We start from the raw sequence: 16,523 nt of genomic DNA, 5'->3' as shown, positions 1-16,523 counted from the left end.
CCAACTGGGCTGTCCCAGTAGGTCCAATGACATCATCACACAACATTGATAGGTATTTTTATGTTGTATGACTTTAAATTGCATGCATAGTATATGACACTTTTCGTCTCTTCTGGTTGTTGTGCATTCTACAAACAATGGTAATTGCTTAGACACTTGGGTTACCAGGCCTCATTCACTGAGCAGGACAAAAACCTGAGCAACTTAAAACATTCCATAAAAGATGTAGTGGTTTTGTGTGTGTGTGTGTGTGTGTGTGTGTGTGTGTTTGTTTTTATCAACACCCCTGTTATAGGTTGAATTGTGTCTCTGAAAAACATATGTTGAAGATCTAACCCCCAGCACCCCTTATTTGAAAGCGGGGTCATTGCAGATGTAATTAGTTAGGATGAGGTCATACTGGTGTAGGGTGGGCCCTAATCCAATATGACTGGTGTCCTTACAACAAGAGAAGTCAGAGACACGGAAAATGCTATGTCACGGCAGAGGCAGAGATGAGAGTGCTGCATCTGCCGCCCTAGGAGCACCAAGGATGGCTGGCAATGCTGGAGAGGAGGAAGGATTCTCCCCTACAGATTTCAGAGGGAGCATGACCTTATTGATTTCAGACTTAATAGCTTCCAGAACTGTGAAACAATATATTTCTGTTGTTTTAAGCCACCCAGCTTGTGGTGTTATGTTACAGAAGCCAAAGAAACTAACACAACCCCTGAAAATTGAATTGTCTTTTTAAAATCACATCTTGAAAATGGAAATTTCTGGATATTCAGGTGCAATAGCTAGTAAAGGCCTTTTTTATAGATGGAATCTCAACTCCCTGTGTTCTTAACCTCTGCTCAGAATGTTCTCTTCACCATCTCGCTCCAACTGAAACCTCTCCTCTGGTTCATGTTTCTGCTGCAGGAACCCGACACATCACTGAGCGCAAAAATGGAGTAAGGTGTCTTTCTTGCACCTCATTACCGATGTCAGATCATTTCCCATGCCTCTTCCATAAAATCCCCTACTTCCTTTGAAGAGTTTGCCAATGCACCTGTCCTACCAGCTACTGCTGCTTGTTCCATGTTTCCCCGAAAAGACCTAGCTGGACCATCAGCTCTAATGCGTCTTTTGGAGCAAAAATAAATATAAGACCTGGTCTTATATATTATATTATATTATACCCGGTATTATATTATATCGTATTATATTATACCCAGTCTTATAGTAAAATAAGACAGAGTCTTATATTAATTTTGGCTCCAAAAGACACATGAGAGATCATGGACCAAGTGGGTCTTATTTTCAGGGAAACATGGTAATTATCAGTAGAACCCCAGGTCACTCTCTCTATGAGGTCAGAAAATGTTAGCACCTTCCCATTGTATTCTTTTTAGCAGGGCACTTGGATTAATTCTTGGGGTTTTCAATATTTACATAGTTGATCCTCCCAGTACCCTGGCTGCTAAATTCTCAACCTTTTCTCCAATAAAGCTGCCTTCCCACTTCATCTCAGCCAACCACCCTTATATATAGTTAGACCCTTGACTTTATTACTGCCAATAACTGCATCTTTCCATAACCCTGTTTTCAAATGTCTTCTCTTACCAACAGTTCCTATCTTTGTGACTTATTCCCCAAATTAAAAATAAAATTAAATTCTTCAAATTTACTACAATGGCCAAGTTACTTACCCTATCACCTTAACAATGCCTCTAACTAACCTACCCTACCCTCAACCCCTTCCCCTCACATCCCATCTTACCTAGCCTAGATCTCAGAGTCCATCACGTAATCAATTTATTGCACATGCCATCAACAACCTTGCTCATTTCTTACTGGCTTCGTATTTCCCTGGCAAAATGCCAAGCCTGCTTCAAGTCTACAACTTTCTGCCTGAGTATGGCTGGAGTAAACACTATCATACCGACTGGTCTCATTTGAAATTCATGACAACTAACTAAAAGTGGGCCTGGCAATCCAACTACCTTCTTCTAATGACATGTCCACTCTCTAGAAAATCATTTCACACCTTCTTCTTTCCTTTCAAATCTCCAATGGCTCTTCCCTTTTTTTTCATCGTAACTGATGCAGAAAGGAAATTAGCTGGTAAGGAAATTAGAAGCAGCCAGAGGAATTTTCTAAGATGCGACCTACCTGCATCTATAATCTTCACCTTCTCTCCTGTTTCTATAGGTAAGCTGTGTTTGCTGCCAGCTAAGCCCAGCCCTTCTAGTTGTGCCATCTCTTATTGCCTACTTAACAATTTGAGTCACACAGATTTCCCTCTTTCTCCTATATTATCAAATTTTCTGTTTCTACTGGACCATTTCTATTAGCATATAATATTCTGTAGTATAACACGTATTAAAAATAAAAATTCACCTTGTCCTACCTGCACTCCATTTGTGCTCTCTTTTATAGAAGAATTCCTCAAAAAGGTTATTTAACCTGTGGTGAAGACAGGAAGACCAGTTAGAAAGCTAGTGTAGTATCACAGCAAGAGAAGGTGTTAGCTTGGCAACATGGTTGAGTAAACCTGGTCAGAAGTAGTTGGGAGCAGAATTTGAAAGAACTGAGAGATCGAATGAAAGTTATGGGGGAAAGATAAAAGTCAAGGATGACTCCAAGCCTGTGCAACTGGAAGGATGGAGTTGTCATTTGCTAAGATACAGAAGATTGTATGTTTGAGTAGGTTGAAGGAATTCATAAAGAGTTTAAGATTGGACATGTTTGGATGAAAATGCCGGTTAGACATCCAAGTAGAGAAGTCAAGTGAGCACTTGATTATGTGAGTGGAATTCAGTGATGTCTGGACTAGAGAGACGTCATTGGGAAAAGTCAGCCTGGAGATGGATTTTTAAGTTACACTGGATGAGATCACCAAGAGAATGAGAATAGAGAAGGAAAGATATCAGTGGACTGGGTTTCGGGGCATTCTAATATTAAAAGTCAGGAAAGAAGACCAAGGAATGTGTGGTATGCTCGGGAGGAACACCAAAAGATACTGGTGTCCTAGAAGCCTGGGAAACAACGTATTTCTAAAAGGGGTGAGCAGTCAACTACTTTAAATGCTGGCAATAGTTCAGATAAAATGAAGTCTGAACATTGACCACTGGTTTTACAAGACAGGGTCCTTGAGGACCATCAGAGGAGCTATTTCAGCGGAGTTGTGCAGGTGAAAGCCTGATTGAAGTCAGTTTAAGAATGAATGAAGAGGAGTTAAAGACAGTGTTCATCAATAACTTGAGGAAGTTTGTTCTACAGAGTACAGTAAACAGAGCACTACCGAAGTTAATGAAGGATCAGGAGAGGATTCTGTTTCTAAGTTGGAAAAATTACCATATTTACATTGATAGAGTAATCCAGTCAGAGAGGGGAACGTTGAAAAAGAGGGGAGAATTCATGGACTCGTGTCCCTGAGTAGGAGAAAGGGGATGAGTTCTAGTGCATAAAGGGAGAGTGTGGCCTGCTAAGCACAGAGAATGCATTCATAGTAATGGGATGGGGAGCAGTAGAATAATTTTTATCGAGTAGCTATAATGGGTACTTATTACCTAATCCCATGTGAAGAACATGATTACCTTCAGGGGTAGGTATTATCCTCACTTTATATGAGAAAACTTAGGTTCAAAGAGGCTTTGTATAATAATTTGTTGGACACTACACAACTCCTGAAAAACATAAGGCACTTTGAGCCAGGGTCGACCTCCCCTTGATGGTTCGTTCCTTCCAGGGTTCCTTACAGAGCATGCCTGCTAGGAGACAGTTTGTTTTAAGACATATTATCAGCACTCAATTAGTACTTCTTGAATATTTATATTCTAGGTAACAGAGACTAAAAAAAAGAATGAAATAGAATGATTGCCTCAAAGAAACAAGAATAAAGAATGATGAAGAAATTTAGAGGAAAAAGTAACTGCTAAACTGTGTTATTGAGACTGAGTTTCTTAGGAGTTCATAGAAGAATTCTGCGTTGGGGAGAGAGATCAGTGGCAGCTTTCGAGTTTACAATCATAATTAGCTTCCCTAATGATTAGCTACCTGTGACATAAAAAAAAAAAAATCTTAGTGCTCCCTTCAGCAGCACATATACTAAAAAAAAAAAATCTTCAACTTGATCCCATCAACATGAACAAGACCAGTGAATACAGCCATTAGTGTCATGTACAATACTCTGATTATTTTTTATGATATGTTCCCAATGATGATTGCATAATTGATGGTCACACATGTGTGATGTATAAAATTATACTAAAACATAAAGCTATCCATTTGATTGCCCCAGTAATTCTCACCACCTGTGCCCAGGAGTGTTTGTTCCTCAAACAAGGGAAGACCAGTCTTCGGCTCTCGAACATGAGGGTAGCTTATCTTCTGACGATGTATATAAATCATGTAGAGATGGTTCTCACACAGAGAAAATTTTGTGAAGCAAAATAATCTAGAATCTTTTGTAAATGCTTGTGCCAGGGCTCACCCAGACCTTTCAAACCATAAGGGTTTCAAACCGTTAGGGGGAGCGCCTGGTTAGCCATTTCCAAATGCTCTAGAGGTGACCTTGGTACACTTCCTGCCCCTCTAAGGACCACTGACCCGAGAGGCCATCTCCCATGCTGGTCTGGGACCTCTCAGACGTAAGGGAGGCAGCGACACTGGGTGAGCACGGGTGCAGCGCTCTCTTGACCAGGCTTTTCCCTTGTCCCTTGGTCCCCTCTCCAGCACCAGCTGCTGCTGCTCCAAGAGCAGGTGGGGTCCGACCAGAAGGACCCTGCTTCCTTGCACCATCCTTGCCTGTTGGTCCCCATATGTAGGGCACTCTTTCCGAGGCGCTTAAACATTTGCTCTGCCTCACGGACTCTTTAGCAACAGTTGGCTCTTTGGTTCATGAACCAAACTCATGCTGACAAGACCAAATCCTGGGGTCTCGGAATTGGGAACAAAGTTTGTGTCTAGATGCCACTGAGTCTCTCAGCCTCCATGTCCTAGAATCCCATCTCCCCACAGCTTTCCTCTCTGTATTTATGATAAGCCAATTTACAATTCATTTGGACATGTTGCACTAAAATTTCTGTGTGGTTTGAGTAACCAGAACTTACGATTGTATATGTTTTTTCCATCAGTTATTGGAAGGTAATCTTTTCACTTTATATTTTAAATCTGCATATAACAAAAAGAAATGTTTTACCTATTTTTATCTTTAAAAAAAGTCACTTGAAGCCTGTTTTGATCTTTACTTCTCAGAGAAGGAAACATGCCATGCATCTAGTTATAAAAAGGATCCTTTCCTCTGCTAAATATATGCCTTCCCAATTAGGGTAGTAACCCAATTTTAGTTTGATACATGCAGCTGAATCGATATGGCTGTTGAACAATCATATTCTTAATTTTGATGAAAAATACAGTCATTTTTACATTGAACCTGTCAGCTGGTGTGCATGTAACTCATCAATTTTCTGTAAGTAATCAATTTATTTTGCATGTATCCCTATGACAGAAGGGGCAGCAGGGGTGAAAGAAAGGCTCAACCGGAGTTTCTGGGGGAAAGTGGAAATCTGAAAGTGTCCTAGAGCCTGGGACTCTCTCCCTTCCCCTGTCTGAATGCTTCTTTTTGTGAAGGGAAGAAGACAAGTATATATGAGGTTGTCTGTATGTGGATGCAAGAAAGTTATATCCAGTAGTAAGCCAGCCCCATCTCTTCCTTCTTTCCCTGCCCCCAGGGCTGGGCTCTGTGGGCGGTGTGGGGAGGGTGGAAAGGGGGCAGGAAGTGAACAAATCCTGTTCTGTGCAGGAAGCAGCTTCTTCCCGCTTTTCTCGCAAAGGAGACTTAGCATGCATCATCCTACAGTATAAACTGTAAATATGTATTCTTATTTTTCCCTGAATGTGATGCTAATGAAAGCGAAGACCAATCATCAAGGGTGAATTATTTAATACAATAATGTTTTAATAGCTGAGAAGAGACACAAACAGTGGAGATGCCTGTGGCTAATGGATTTCCCTGGTAGGAGATAAAAGGCTGATTACAAAGCAGAGCAAGGGAAGACCTGCTGTATTAATGACAATTTACAGGTCAGCTCACTTACAGGAGTGGCTTAAAATGCACCATCTGTTTTCTAATTGTAGGTTGGTAGCTATGATTTTACAGTCATTCAACATCCCTTTATCAAGAATTGGTACTTATTTGTCTTTCTGAGTCTTGTTAGTTTGGCCCCACAGTATTTTACTGACTGGACCTCCAGATTGTTTCCAAATCAAATAGTTTCTAAATTGAATGGATTTTAGCAGCCAGTCCTGCTTCCATTCAGCCTTTTTCCGCCAAGTTAGAAAATTGAGTCCTAATGCCCGAAGGCATCCGCTGTATGTACCGGATTAACTCTTTCTGATGCGTCTATCTTGGTACTAGGTATGCACCTTCGTTGAGAGAGTTGAGAAAATGGTCACTCAAATAATTTTCTGGGTCTTGTCGTTAAAAGCCTGAACCCCTCTTGAGAAAGACTGCACCATCAACCACTGTGAATCGAGTTTCTCCTCACCCTTTTTTCTTCTCATTCTTTCCCTCGCCCTTCTTGCTTCTGCCTGCCTTCCAGTTCCCCATCTCCATATCCCCACACCACCATCACCACCACCATCACCACCACCCCCACCCCACCTCGCCACCTGCCACAGACACACATATACTCCCTCTTCTTCCCTCATATGGGCAAGAAAAGGGGAGCCCAACTGTGGCTTCCACTCCTGGCCCTTTCCGCACTTCACTGCTCTAGACCTTCTGTAATCAATATGCAGTAGAGTGTGAGGACTGTGGAGCAGCGCTTCTAGGTGTATATCCTGGCTCTGTCGCTCTCTAGCTACGCTGACCTCATCCCAGTGGTTTAACTGTACTATGCCACTGTTACCTCCTGAAAATCGGGGTACTCATCAGACCTACCTCAAGGGGTTGCTGTATTAAATTATTCAACACACATTAAGCATTTAGAGCAGTGTCTGGCATGTAGAAAGTGCACAATAAATGTTCCCATTATTATGATGAGACAATTGGGTGGAAGGCCAGGCTGCTGATCCTTTCTTGGGTCTGTGAATTGAGTAGGGTTTTGTTACTTACCTGAAGTTGGAAGGATGGAAAGAAAAGAAAACATTGTCCAACTTCTTTTTCTGCATATGTATTGTGGTCATTCATTCACTGAACCCACACTTGTTGAACACCTACTATGTACTAGATATGTGGTTCTCAAAGTGTGAACCCCAGCTCAGCAGCACCGCCATCACCTGGGGCCTTATACGATATGCAAATTCTCACCATCCTGCATCCTGCCCTATCCTTCTCCCCAGAAGATGTCCTGAACCAGAAACTCTGAAGGCAGGGCCAAGCAATCTGTGTTTTTACAAACCCTGTAGATGTTTTCGATGTGCACAAGAATGAGAACCACCGCCCTGGACGTAAAGCATAGTTACTCTGCTAAGCACCGGGAATATAAACGTGAACAAAACCCTGACCCTGACCTTTAGGAACATACAGTCTACTGGAACAGACAGATTTATAAACCAGAGCAGCTAAGGATCCTGAGAGGTACAGTGGAAGCACAGATCCACCACAGAGGGGTGGCCAAGTTTGCATTTTGGGACGAGGGTTTGGAAAGAATTCCTGAAGAATTCCCAAAGGAGTGATGCTTGAAGTAAGTCTTAGAAAAAAATGAGAACTTTTCTAGTCCTAGGTGGGGAGCAGGAAGGAGACATTCCGCAGAAGGAGCAGATGTGCGTTTGGTCATGGGTGAACCCGCACGCAGACCTCGCCTTTGAAACACCCCCTGGACAGGAGTGAAGAGGGGAAGTGTTGAATTCACTGTTGGATCCTCAGTGCCTGGAACATGTCCTGGCCTACAGGGGGGCACCAGTACATATTTGAATGATTGGAAACAAAGGTCCTAAAGTCCCACATATTTAATTTTCACCGAATCATTTCTTCCCAGCAGAAGATATTAAACAAACCCCGTTGTGAGTTTTCTGCTTGACAGCACTATATTCCTGAAAGAAATGACCCATCGCTTAAAGAGCTGTGACTTAAAGCAGGGGTTGGCAGTGTGAGACCTGGTTGGCTCAGTGAGACCCCAACTACATGCTTCAAACAAGCTTATCCTGAACCTGCACCTTTATCCAAATTTGCAAATTATTGGTGCTTCCTATAAACACATTGGCCTTTCCGATAGAAACCATGGCAGGTTCCTCATTAAAATGTGAAGAACCAAATATCCCAGGCAGCATATTTTCTTCTGGTTTAGTTAAAATCAACTGCGTGCAAAATGACTGGGTCTTATACTTCTTCAGTCATATTCTCAGAAGCTGCCCTGTGCCAGATGCTCTCTCTTCTTTCTTCTGGATGCCAGGGCATGTTTCATAGCGTCAGAAACTTCCCCAAGGGTACCTCTGCATCTTCACATTGACCCCAGTGACAGGTCTGGTGGCTGATTCCAAAGAAAGGATTATGCCAAATGAGACCCCAGTACTGAGGTTCCTTCCTTTCAGATCCACTTCTAAGGGAGCGATCCTGCGGGATTCTCTCCCCTCTCCCCCAACCCCATCCCTGCTGAACCTAGTCTGGCTTTGTGTTCCCAGTTAATTACATCCCTGGCTAGCCTGTTCTGGCCCCTGATCTGACAAAGCCTGGGAGTAGGGCTGCTCTAACCAGTGTCCCTAATCTAGTGGATCAAAGATAATAGGTGTTTCAGAGGACAAAGGAACCTTGGAGATCATGGACGACCCCCGCCTCCCCCCACCCCATAGCCCTGTCCACTGTCTTCTAGGAACATGAGGCTTCCAAACGTTGAACATGCATACAATGAATGGAAATTATTAGTAAAATACACAATATTCTTCAACACCAACGTTGAAATAGGTTTTTCTTTACTTATCTCCAAATTTGGTCCTTTAGATAGACTTGGGATTGAAAATAACCCCCAAAATTAAATTAATAAATGAAGTCACATTTTTACTTTTCTATCCGTTTGATCTGAGTTTACTGCTCTGTAGAGATTCTTTCTGGTTAAACCAACCGGCCTTCCCAGCGTAGGAGAACTAGGATCACAAAGCAGCTTTGGCTATAGGTGTTTTAGAAGCTAGCCAATTTCACATCATAATGCAGATAGTAGAGAGGTTAATTACAAGGCACTTCTTTCTGGACCTCAGTTTTCACATCTTTAAAAAGAGAGTGTAGGACTACAAGTCTTCCAGGGATAAGATTCTGTCAACTTTAGGTCTTCCCGTTGCAGCAGCATTAAAGCGCTAAGGACAAGTGGGGGGCAGAGAGGTGAGGGCAGAGAACATGCAGAGGCCACCTCGCTGTGCTCTTTACACACACACACACACACACACACACACACACACACACACACCCCTCCTTTTTGCACACGGTTTCTGTCATGACTAGATGCCCTTTGTTTCTAGGTGCACATTAGAACTAGCTGTGTTACTAATGATGAACAAGCAGAGAAAAAAGATAATACCAAGTGATTTTATAATACCACATGATAATAGGAGGCTCTTAAATATACTTTTGTGTTTTTTTAACTTTAGGGAAGAAAGGGATATGATTTTGAATAAGAGTTTGTCACTTTTTAGCACCTCATGTTTACAGATTACTTCATTGGTTCATTCTGCACGGGTTCATTCACCGGCAAACACATGCTCTGTGCCAGTTACTAGGTTATGCCCTGGGCTTACCTTGGAGGGACGATAGCTTGTGATGGTTCTTCACTACAATATCTTAATGCCACATTAAATAATAAAGTTGAGTTAGAAAGAGGAACAGGGCTATGTTAGATCATTCATGCAGTTCCAGACAAGAATTGCCACCTTTAACCTGATGGTTACACCCTGTATCCTACTGCTTCTCTCCAAACATGGGTAGAGCATCGAGCTGGACGGTTTTGAACTTGAAAACTTTGTTCGTTAAAGTTTATTTTTCTGTTCATCCAGTGAGTGCTTCAATTGGCTGGAAAATATGTTTTTTCTTTATTTCAATCCTTGCTCCCGGAGCATCCTTGCAATTAATATTTGTAGAGAGAACGTATTAGTTAACTACCTTGTGCCTGAAGGATATAGTTGCTCTAAAATAGGCTGAAATTATTACTTCTTACTACTTTGGCTTTGCATAAAAAGAAACATCTAACAGCCATGTAGCATTTAACACACCAGGAATCCTATCTGTTCTTCATGAGTTTTCACTTTTCCTGCTTTACTCTCTTCATTTCTTTAGTTTATCTCGATTGCAAAGGGAAGGGCTAGAGGCTACCATTTTTATGGGTTAAACTGCCAGCCAGTGGTCAGTGGTGCAGGTAGTATTAAATGAATGCAGGCCTCTGATGGGCAAGACATATATTCTTGGCATTTTGAGTGCATGTAGATTGCGGCTGAGGATCGGGGACAGAATTTCATAAAGTACTCCAGGTGGTAGGAGAAGATGTTTGGTAAACCAGTTGATGCAGAAATCAATGAAAACACTGGTCCCACATCGTTTCATCCTGAGCTGTTGACTTTATTTATCTACATATTTGATTTATTTTATTTAACATCCTATGCCTTCCGGCATTACTATCTCAATGTTTTTCACAAAACTTGCTTTCCAAAGGGTATTTCCAAGTTTAAGTAAACTTTAGGTAAATATGAAAATTGAGGTTTGGTCTGCTGGGGAAGGGTGAAAGTAAGTCCCCAGGGTCAGAGAGATCACTATTGATTGTTTTGGAGAACCTGGTTGCAAAAGGGACTCATAGAAGAGATAAACGTCTATGGAACAGGCTAGTGTTTGTCCAGAGAGGTGTGAAAAACATTAAAGTTAATAGGAAGATAGCACTTCTTGGTGGTTAAGGCTAATGTGAGTGCGCAACTGGGTCCATAAACACTGTTGTGTGCTGCTGGCAAGAGAAGCCTTATGAAGCTCAGATTGCTATCATTGGCAGAGAAAGAACCCAAAAATGAAGAAGGAGAAAAAATAGGAATTAGGAACAGCTTTAAGACATACAAATTCAAGAGAGGTAAATTGAAATTTTAGGTGGAAAAATAAGTCATGTTCCAGCATTTCCCATTTGCTAGACTTTCTGTAGGAAGAAAATTTAAAGAATATGGGAGTTGTTGACTTTGTTTTGAAGGACTAGTACAGTTAGAAAGCATTTCGTCTGCATAAATAAAAATATCTTGATAAGAAAATAATGAAACATACTTGTTTGTCTTAGATATCTGCAGACAGGTGAAGTGGAAATCACCTAAATGACGATTATAAGTGAAATACTGTACCATACGATTATAGACAGTATGAACACAGAATCACTTTACTCCTCGGAAATGAATTTAATAATAAGCAATTAAAGTTAATTGCAAAACAATAGTTATCATTTTTCCCCAATCTTAGTCCCCCAATACAAATTATATATTAAACTACTTAACAGTCCATTAAAAGTAACTATACTTGCTCTTTGTATATAGCTACCAAATTTTGGGTGTATATGAGAGAATTAATTTATTGCATGATTTAATGAACAGCAATATTTGATAACTGATGCAAAGTAACCCTAACTCCCCTTATATTTTTGTTTTACAGCTTGGCTCATCCTCTTCTGTGCCTTTTACATCTATTTTTTCTCAGCTTTTTATGACTGTTGTGGTTCCTCTCATCATTGGACAGGTAAGGTCTTCAGTTCTATCTGCTCTTTATAGATCAAATTGTGAATTATTGGGAAATGTCAGGACAATTGAGAAAAGACATAGAGGAAGAGACCATTAAATGAAAATGTAAGACTTTAAAGCACCGGTTTTATCAATCACGATAGTCTCATTTTTTTATTTTTTTAGTTAATAACAATATGCTTTACAGATAGCTATATATAGGGGACACCTACAAAGTATCTTGATTTTTTTTTTTTAATTTATCATCCCTTCTTCGTAGATATGTAGCTAGCTTAAAAACATTTAGCAAGCCATTACCTTATTCGGCGATTTCCGATAAGGTCTCAGCATTTCTGACCATTGCTGGGAACAGGCATCTGTCTGGCCAGCTTCTTCATAGACTCCTCCACCAGCGGTTGTATTTGTGATCAGGTAATTGATAAACATTTCATCTGATTAGCGCTTAAATCCGATCTTAGAAAATTTAGTTTCCTTTATCATTCTTATTGAATTGGACTAATGGAATAAATTCTTATATTTTAACTTCTTATAACAAGGTAATAATAAGCATATAATTTAATTATAAGTATATACATTTTAATACAAGGTTGTTTTCTTACTCATAAAATTTAATGTACTACTCAATGGTAGGCCACCATGTACAAGGATGATTAAGTGTGTGAGGATAAGAGGATGATAGGTGTGTATTTAAGAGCAACTAGACTGAAGACTTGGTTCTACCTTTTACTTGCCATGTGACCTTTGGCAAATCATTTGATCTCCTTAGCTCCAGGTTCATAATTTATTAAATCGTATAACCATAATACCCATCCGAAAGGGTTTTCATGAAGATTAAATGAAATATAGGTGGGTATAAAGTTTTTGTCATCATAGAACCTGACACAGGTAAGTGCTCCATAAGTTCTGTAATCACCTCATTATCAAATTCCCTACAAAAATTAAACAGAAGGCAACTCGTTGAAATATTAACTACAAAAATTTTATGTAAATACCAGGGGTGTCAAAAATGTATATAAGTGGACACTTTGGTCAACGATGCTCAAGCAGTAGTTCGCCATAATCAGAAGTGTCTGAACGCTGATGGTAACCACTTTGAGCCCCTCTTGTAATTGCAGAAGTCAAACGTGACTTGTATTCATCTTTTGTTTTCGGTATATATTGAGTATTACAATTATAATAGTTTTCTCTTTTCTTAAAATGTATATACCTTTTTTGACACCCTCTGTACTTCTCTTTCGTTTACTTGTTAACTATTTGCCTCTCCCATTAGACTTTATGCTTCATGAATACAAGAGCCATAGTTGTTTGTTTACCCAGAATGTGCACCCATTAAGTATGTGTTGAATGAATGAGTGAGGGAGTGAATGAGTGAGAGTTCCATCATCAATAAGGGAAATGCTGTGTCTTATAGAGACATAATGACTCACACCTGCCCTTCTCAGCTCTATACCATTTAAGCTGTGGATAGTATTCATTTAAACCCATACTGGTTTTCTTGATTCTGAAAATAATTTTGTATACTAACTAGGGCTCATTCATTCTTCTTTAGTGGATCTTGGAAAGAACTCTATTAATAATAAGTGTTTGGCTTAAAACCTATGGACAAAAAAAGATCTTTGTCTCAGTCAGTCAGTCGTTTTTGTTTTTTTAATGTACAGGGATATATAATTTACATAATTAATATTTATCCAAAGAGAATAATGAATTGTTACATCGCTTGTCCTTTGCATGCCCAGTAGTAAAGTGTTACAGTAAATTATAAAGTAGTAAAGGTATTCAAAAAGTAGTGTTTTTAAAAAGTACTCTAAGTACCAAAGTACTGTAATTTTTTTCAAAGAGGAAGTCTATATATTTACATCTACTGGCCCCCCTCTCATGTTCTAGGATAGGAATTATCACATCCTCATCTCCGCCTCTTGAAACCACCTTGCCTCCACCCTCTCCTGAGTCCTTGCTCCCTGACATCCAGGCGGTCAGTAAATGCCACCATTTCTGCCTCAGAAATCTTTCAGATCTGGCATCTGCTGTTACCCCATTCACACTGCCAGCAAGGATGCCACACCCTCATCGTCCCTTGTCTAAATTATTGCACCTCCCAACCGGCTCTTCGCATTATGAGTCTCTTCTCAGTCTTTACTGCCTCCAGGGTAGTAAAATCAAATCAGCTTATGTTATTCCTCTCCTTAAGCACTTCCTTCGTGGCTCCCTGTTGCCCATCCCTGTGTGGCCCTCAAAGCCCCTCACCAATGGGCCCCAAGCTGCTTCTGCAGTGTCACCTCCTACCATACCCTCACATAGGCTTCTCCTCTGCCGTGCTGTACGCACGCCCCCCTCCCTGCCCATGCCCCTGTGCTCCTCCACGCCTTCCGTCTTACTCTTCCATCTTTTCTGCCAGCAAACTCTGCCTCATTCCTTCTGATTCAGTACAGGGATGCCCTTCTGATGTGCAGTCAGCCTGCTCTGACTCCCCTGGCCTAGACTAAACTCCATGGTCTTGATTCATATTTATCAGGAGGGCTTATAATTTATCTGTGAGCTTCCTGGAAGCAGAAACTATTATAAGTATATTTAAGAGCAGAATTGCTAGTAGTGTGTGAGCTATATAAAAAGACTGGCTAAAGAAAACTTTGAATTTACCCTCACGGAGCCCCCAGCAGCCATTTCCCTAGATCTCCAGCTTGCTAAAGAAAAACGCATAGTTGTCCACATCTTGTTTTAAATTCATGAGCCCAAATTTAAAATGCTGTTCAGCACTTCCGAGAAATCTCTCTGTAGTTCCTTAGTATCATTTTACCCTATCCTCTATTTTCCTCTAAGTCCCTTTTATCTCACCTGACACTCTCCCACTTGCCCATTACACTCGAGCCTCCCTGACTTTGCTGCACTTTCTCATACACGCCACCTTCATCCTGCCTGAGAAACTTTGCACTGGCTGTTCCTTCTGCTTGGAACACCTTGTCACCTTTCGCCTCCTCAGAAAGACCTTTCCTCCCTTCTCCGGAAGCGTCACTATCACAGCAGCCAGTTTACACCTCTGCTTAACATGGATCTTTATCTGCTTCTTGTTTATTTGTCTTCTTTTTTTACTTTTTATTTGTCTCCTCTAACTTGAAGGTCAGCTCCATGAGACCGGAGAATTTGTCTGCTCGTTTATCTCCGTGTTCACTTGTAATCGAGTGACGCGGCCAAACCACGTGATGATGGATCTTTGAGGGTCTTGTTCACAGTGCTCATAGGTGCACTTCAGAGGAAACAGACGCCAGGCAACGTAGCCTCATTTCTCGATTGTGACCAGCGGTGCCACATTATGAAAATAAACATTTCTGTAGATTTTTGTACGCATCTTTTCACAAGAGATTTTATCTTTACTTTTTAAGCAAACAGTAGGAACTAGAGGGAGAAGAAAAGACCAGGAAGGATAGGCTGAATGTATTTTCCTTAATCTTTTAGCGATGATGAAACTTTGTCCTTCAACTTTTTATCTATAATTCTGAGAGTGAATTTTATTTTATTTTTCTGTGTTTTCCCCATACAATACTTCTTTTTTGTTTGAAGTCATAATCGACTGTGATGTGACCTGAGGTCTAGTTTGGTCTGTGGCACTTCCTGGCTTCTAGGCCTCATTTTCTAGGCCCCATCATAGAATAAGGAGTTTACTATTTTCCAACTGAAGATGCTATGACTCCGGATAAGATTAGTCTTTACATACATAGTCGGGAAACTGCTTCTGATGTCACTTCTAGAAGGAAAGAAAATGTGTGTCATAATAATAATTCTTCCTTTCTGATAAATCCATTTAATAAATCTAAGTGCTTGTGACAAATACTTATTTTATGCATTTTTGAAAGATTTACAAATAAATGTTAATGACACAATTTCTACCACCTTTGAAAACTATTTTTCAAAACAGCACACTAAGCCCCACTTTTTTTCTACAAGTTAGTAATAAAAAGCATGTCTATCGTTTATCATCCATGCATTCTCTTGTCTCATTAGCGAGTTATTTCACAGATTGGCTTTTCATATTAAATAGTCTCCAGCTAAAACTGAAGTTAATGCTATTAATCCTAGTAAAATTTTGCACTTATAAAATTATATTAGGTATGAACTCTTTTCATTGCTTCACCTGAATTGTGCCATGGGATATACTGACAAGAAGTGTTGCGACAGAAACATCACCAGACTGGGACCTGGAAATAAGAATAGCCATTACTTACCATGTACAGGCCCTGGTTCTAAAGGATTTTATATTTATTTAATTACTTAATCCTCATTACATCTACTATTATATCTATTTTAGAGATGAGGGACAGGGAAGAAAAGGAATTTCCCCAAGAGCACAGAGTAAGGGGTAGAGCCAGGATTCCCAGTCTGGCCCACGTGGCTCCAGAGTCCGTACCGTTAACCCCTGTGCCGTGATCCCCTCAGGACATAAAAGTCATATTCCAGCTTTGTCACATTTTATGTAAGTTGTTTGGGCTCTCTGTGCCTCTGTTTTCAACTGTGAACTGAGCAGGATAATATCTGTACAACCTTTCTCATGAGAATGAGATGAAGAAATAGTGGGAAAAAATTTTTTGAAAAGTTAAGCAAGTGATGGGTGCTTATTGTATTCAATTATTATTGTTGCTCACACTTTTTACAAAGTGTACTATATTATTTTGAATCTAGTCAATATTTAATGCAAAATATTTTAAAGAAAAATATTATATAAATTGGATTTGATTTTATATCCCTGACTATACCTTTCAATGGAATATTAATGAAAAAACAAAACACTTTATGAAAATTTATGGATTCAATGGAATAGCAGGTAAAAATTGAAGAAACAATCTGAAGACACCTTGAAGTAAAATAAATTTTAAAAT

At 40.2% G+C, this 16,523-nt stretch overlaps 1 protein-coding gene across 3 annotated transcripts in view; it reads left to right on the top strand.

Moving 5' to 3' along the window:
• Window positions 1-16,523, top strand: part of SLC10A7 (solute carrier family 10 member 7) — a 222,926-nt gene that overhangs the window by 165,383 nt on the left and 41,020 nt on the right. For all 3 annotated transcript variants that reach the window (XM_081075669.1, XM_081075670.1, XM_081075671.1), the window contains one exon: window positions 11,570-11,653. In XM_081075669.1, coding sequence (XP_080931795.1) covers window positions 11,570-11,653 — 84 coding nt within the window. The remainder of the gene's footprint in view (window positions 1-11,569; window positions 11,654-16,523) is intronic.

Source organism: Rhinolophus hipposideros, assembly GCF_964194185.1.
Source record: "Rhinolophus hipposideros genome assembly, chromosome: 16".
Classification (NCBI taxonomy): domain Eukaryota; kingdom Metazoa; phylum Chordata; class Mammalia; order Chiroptera; family Rhinolophidae; genus Rhinolophus; species Rhinolophus hipposideros.
This window is presented reverse-complemented; position numbering and strand designations above follow the sequence as displayed.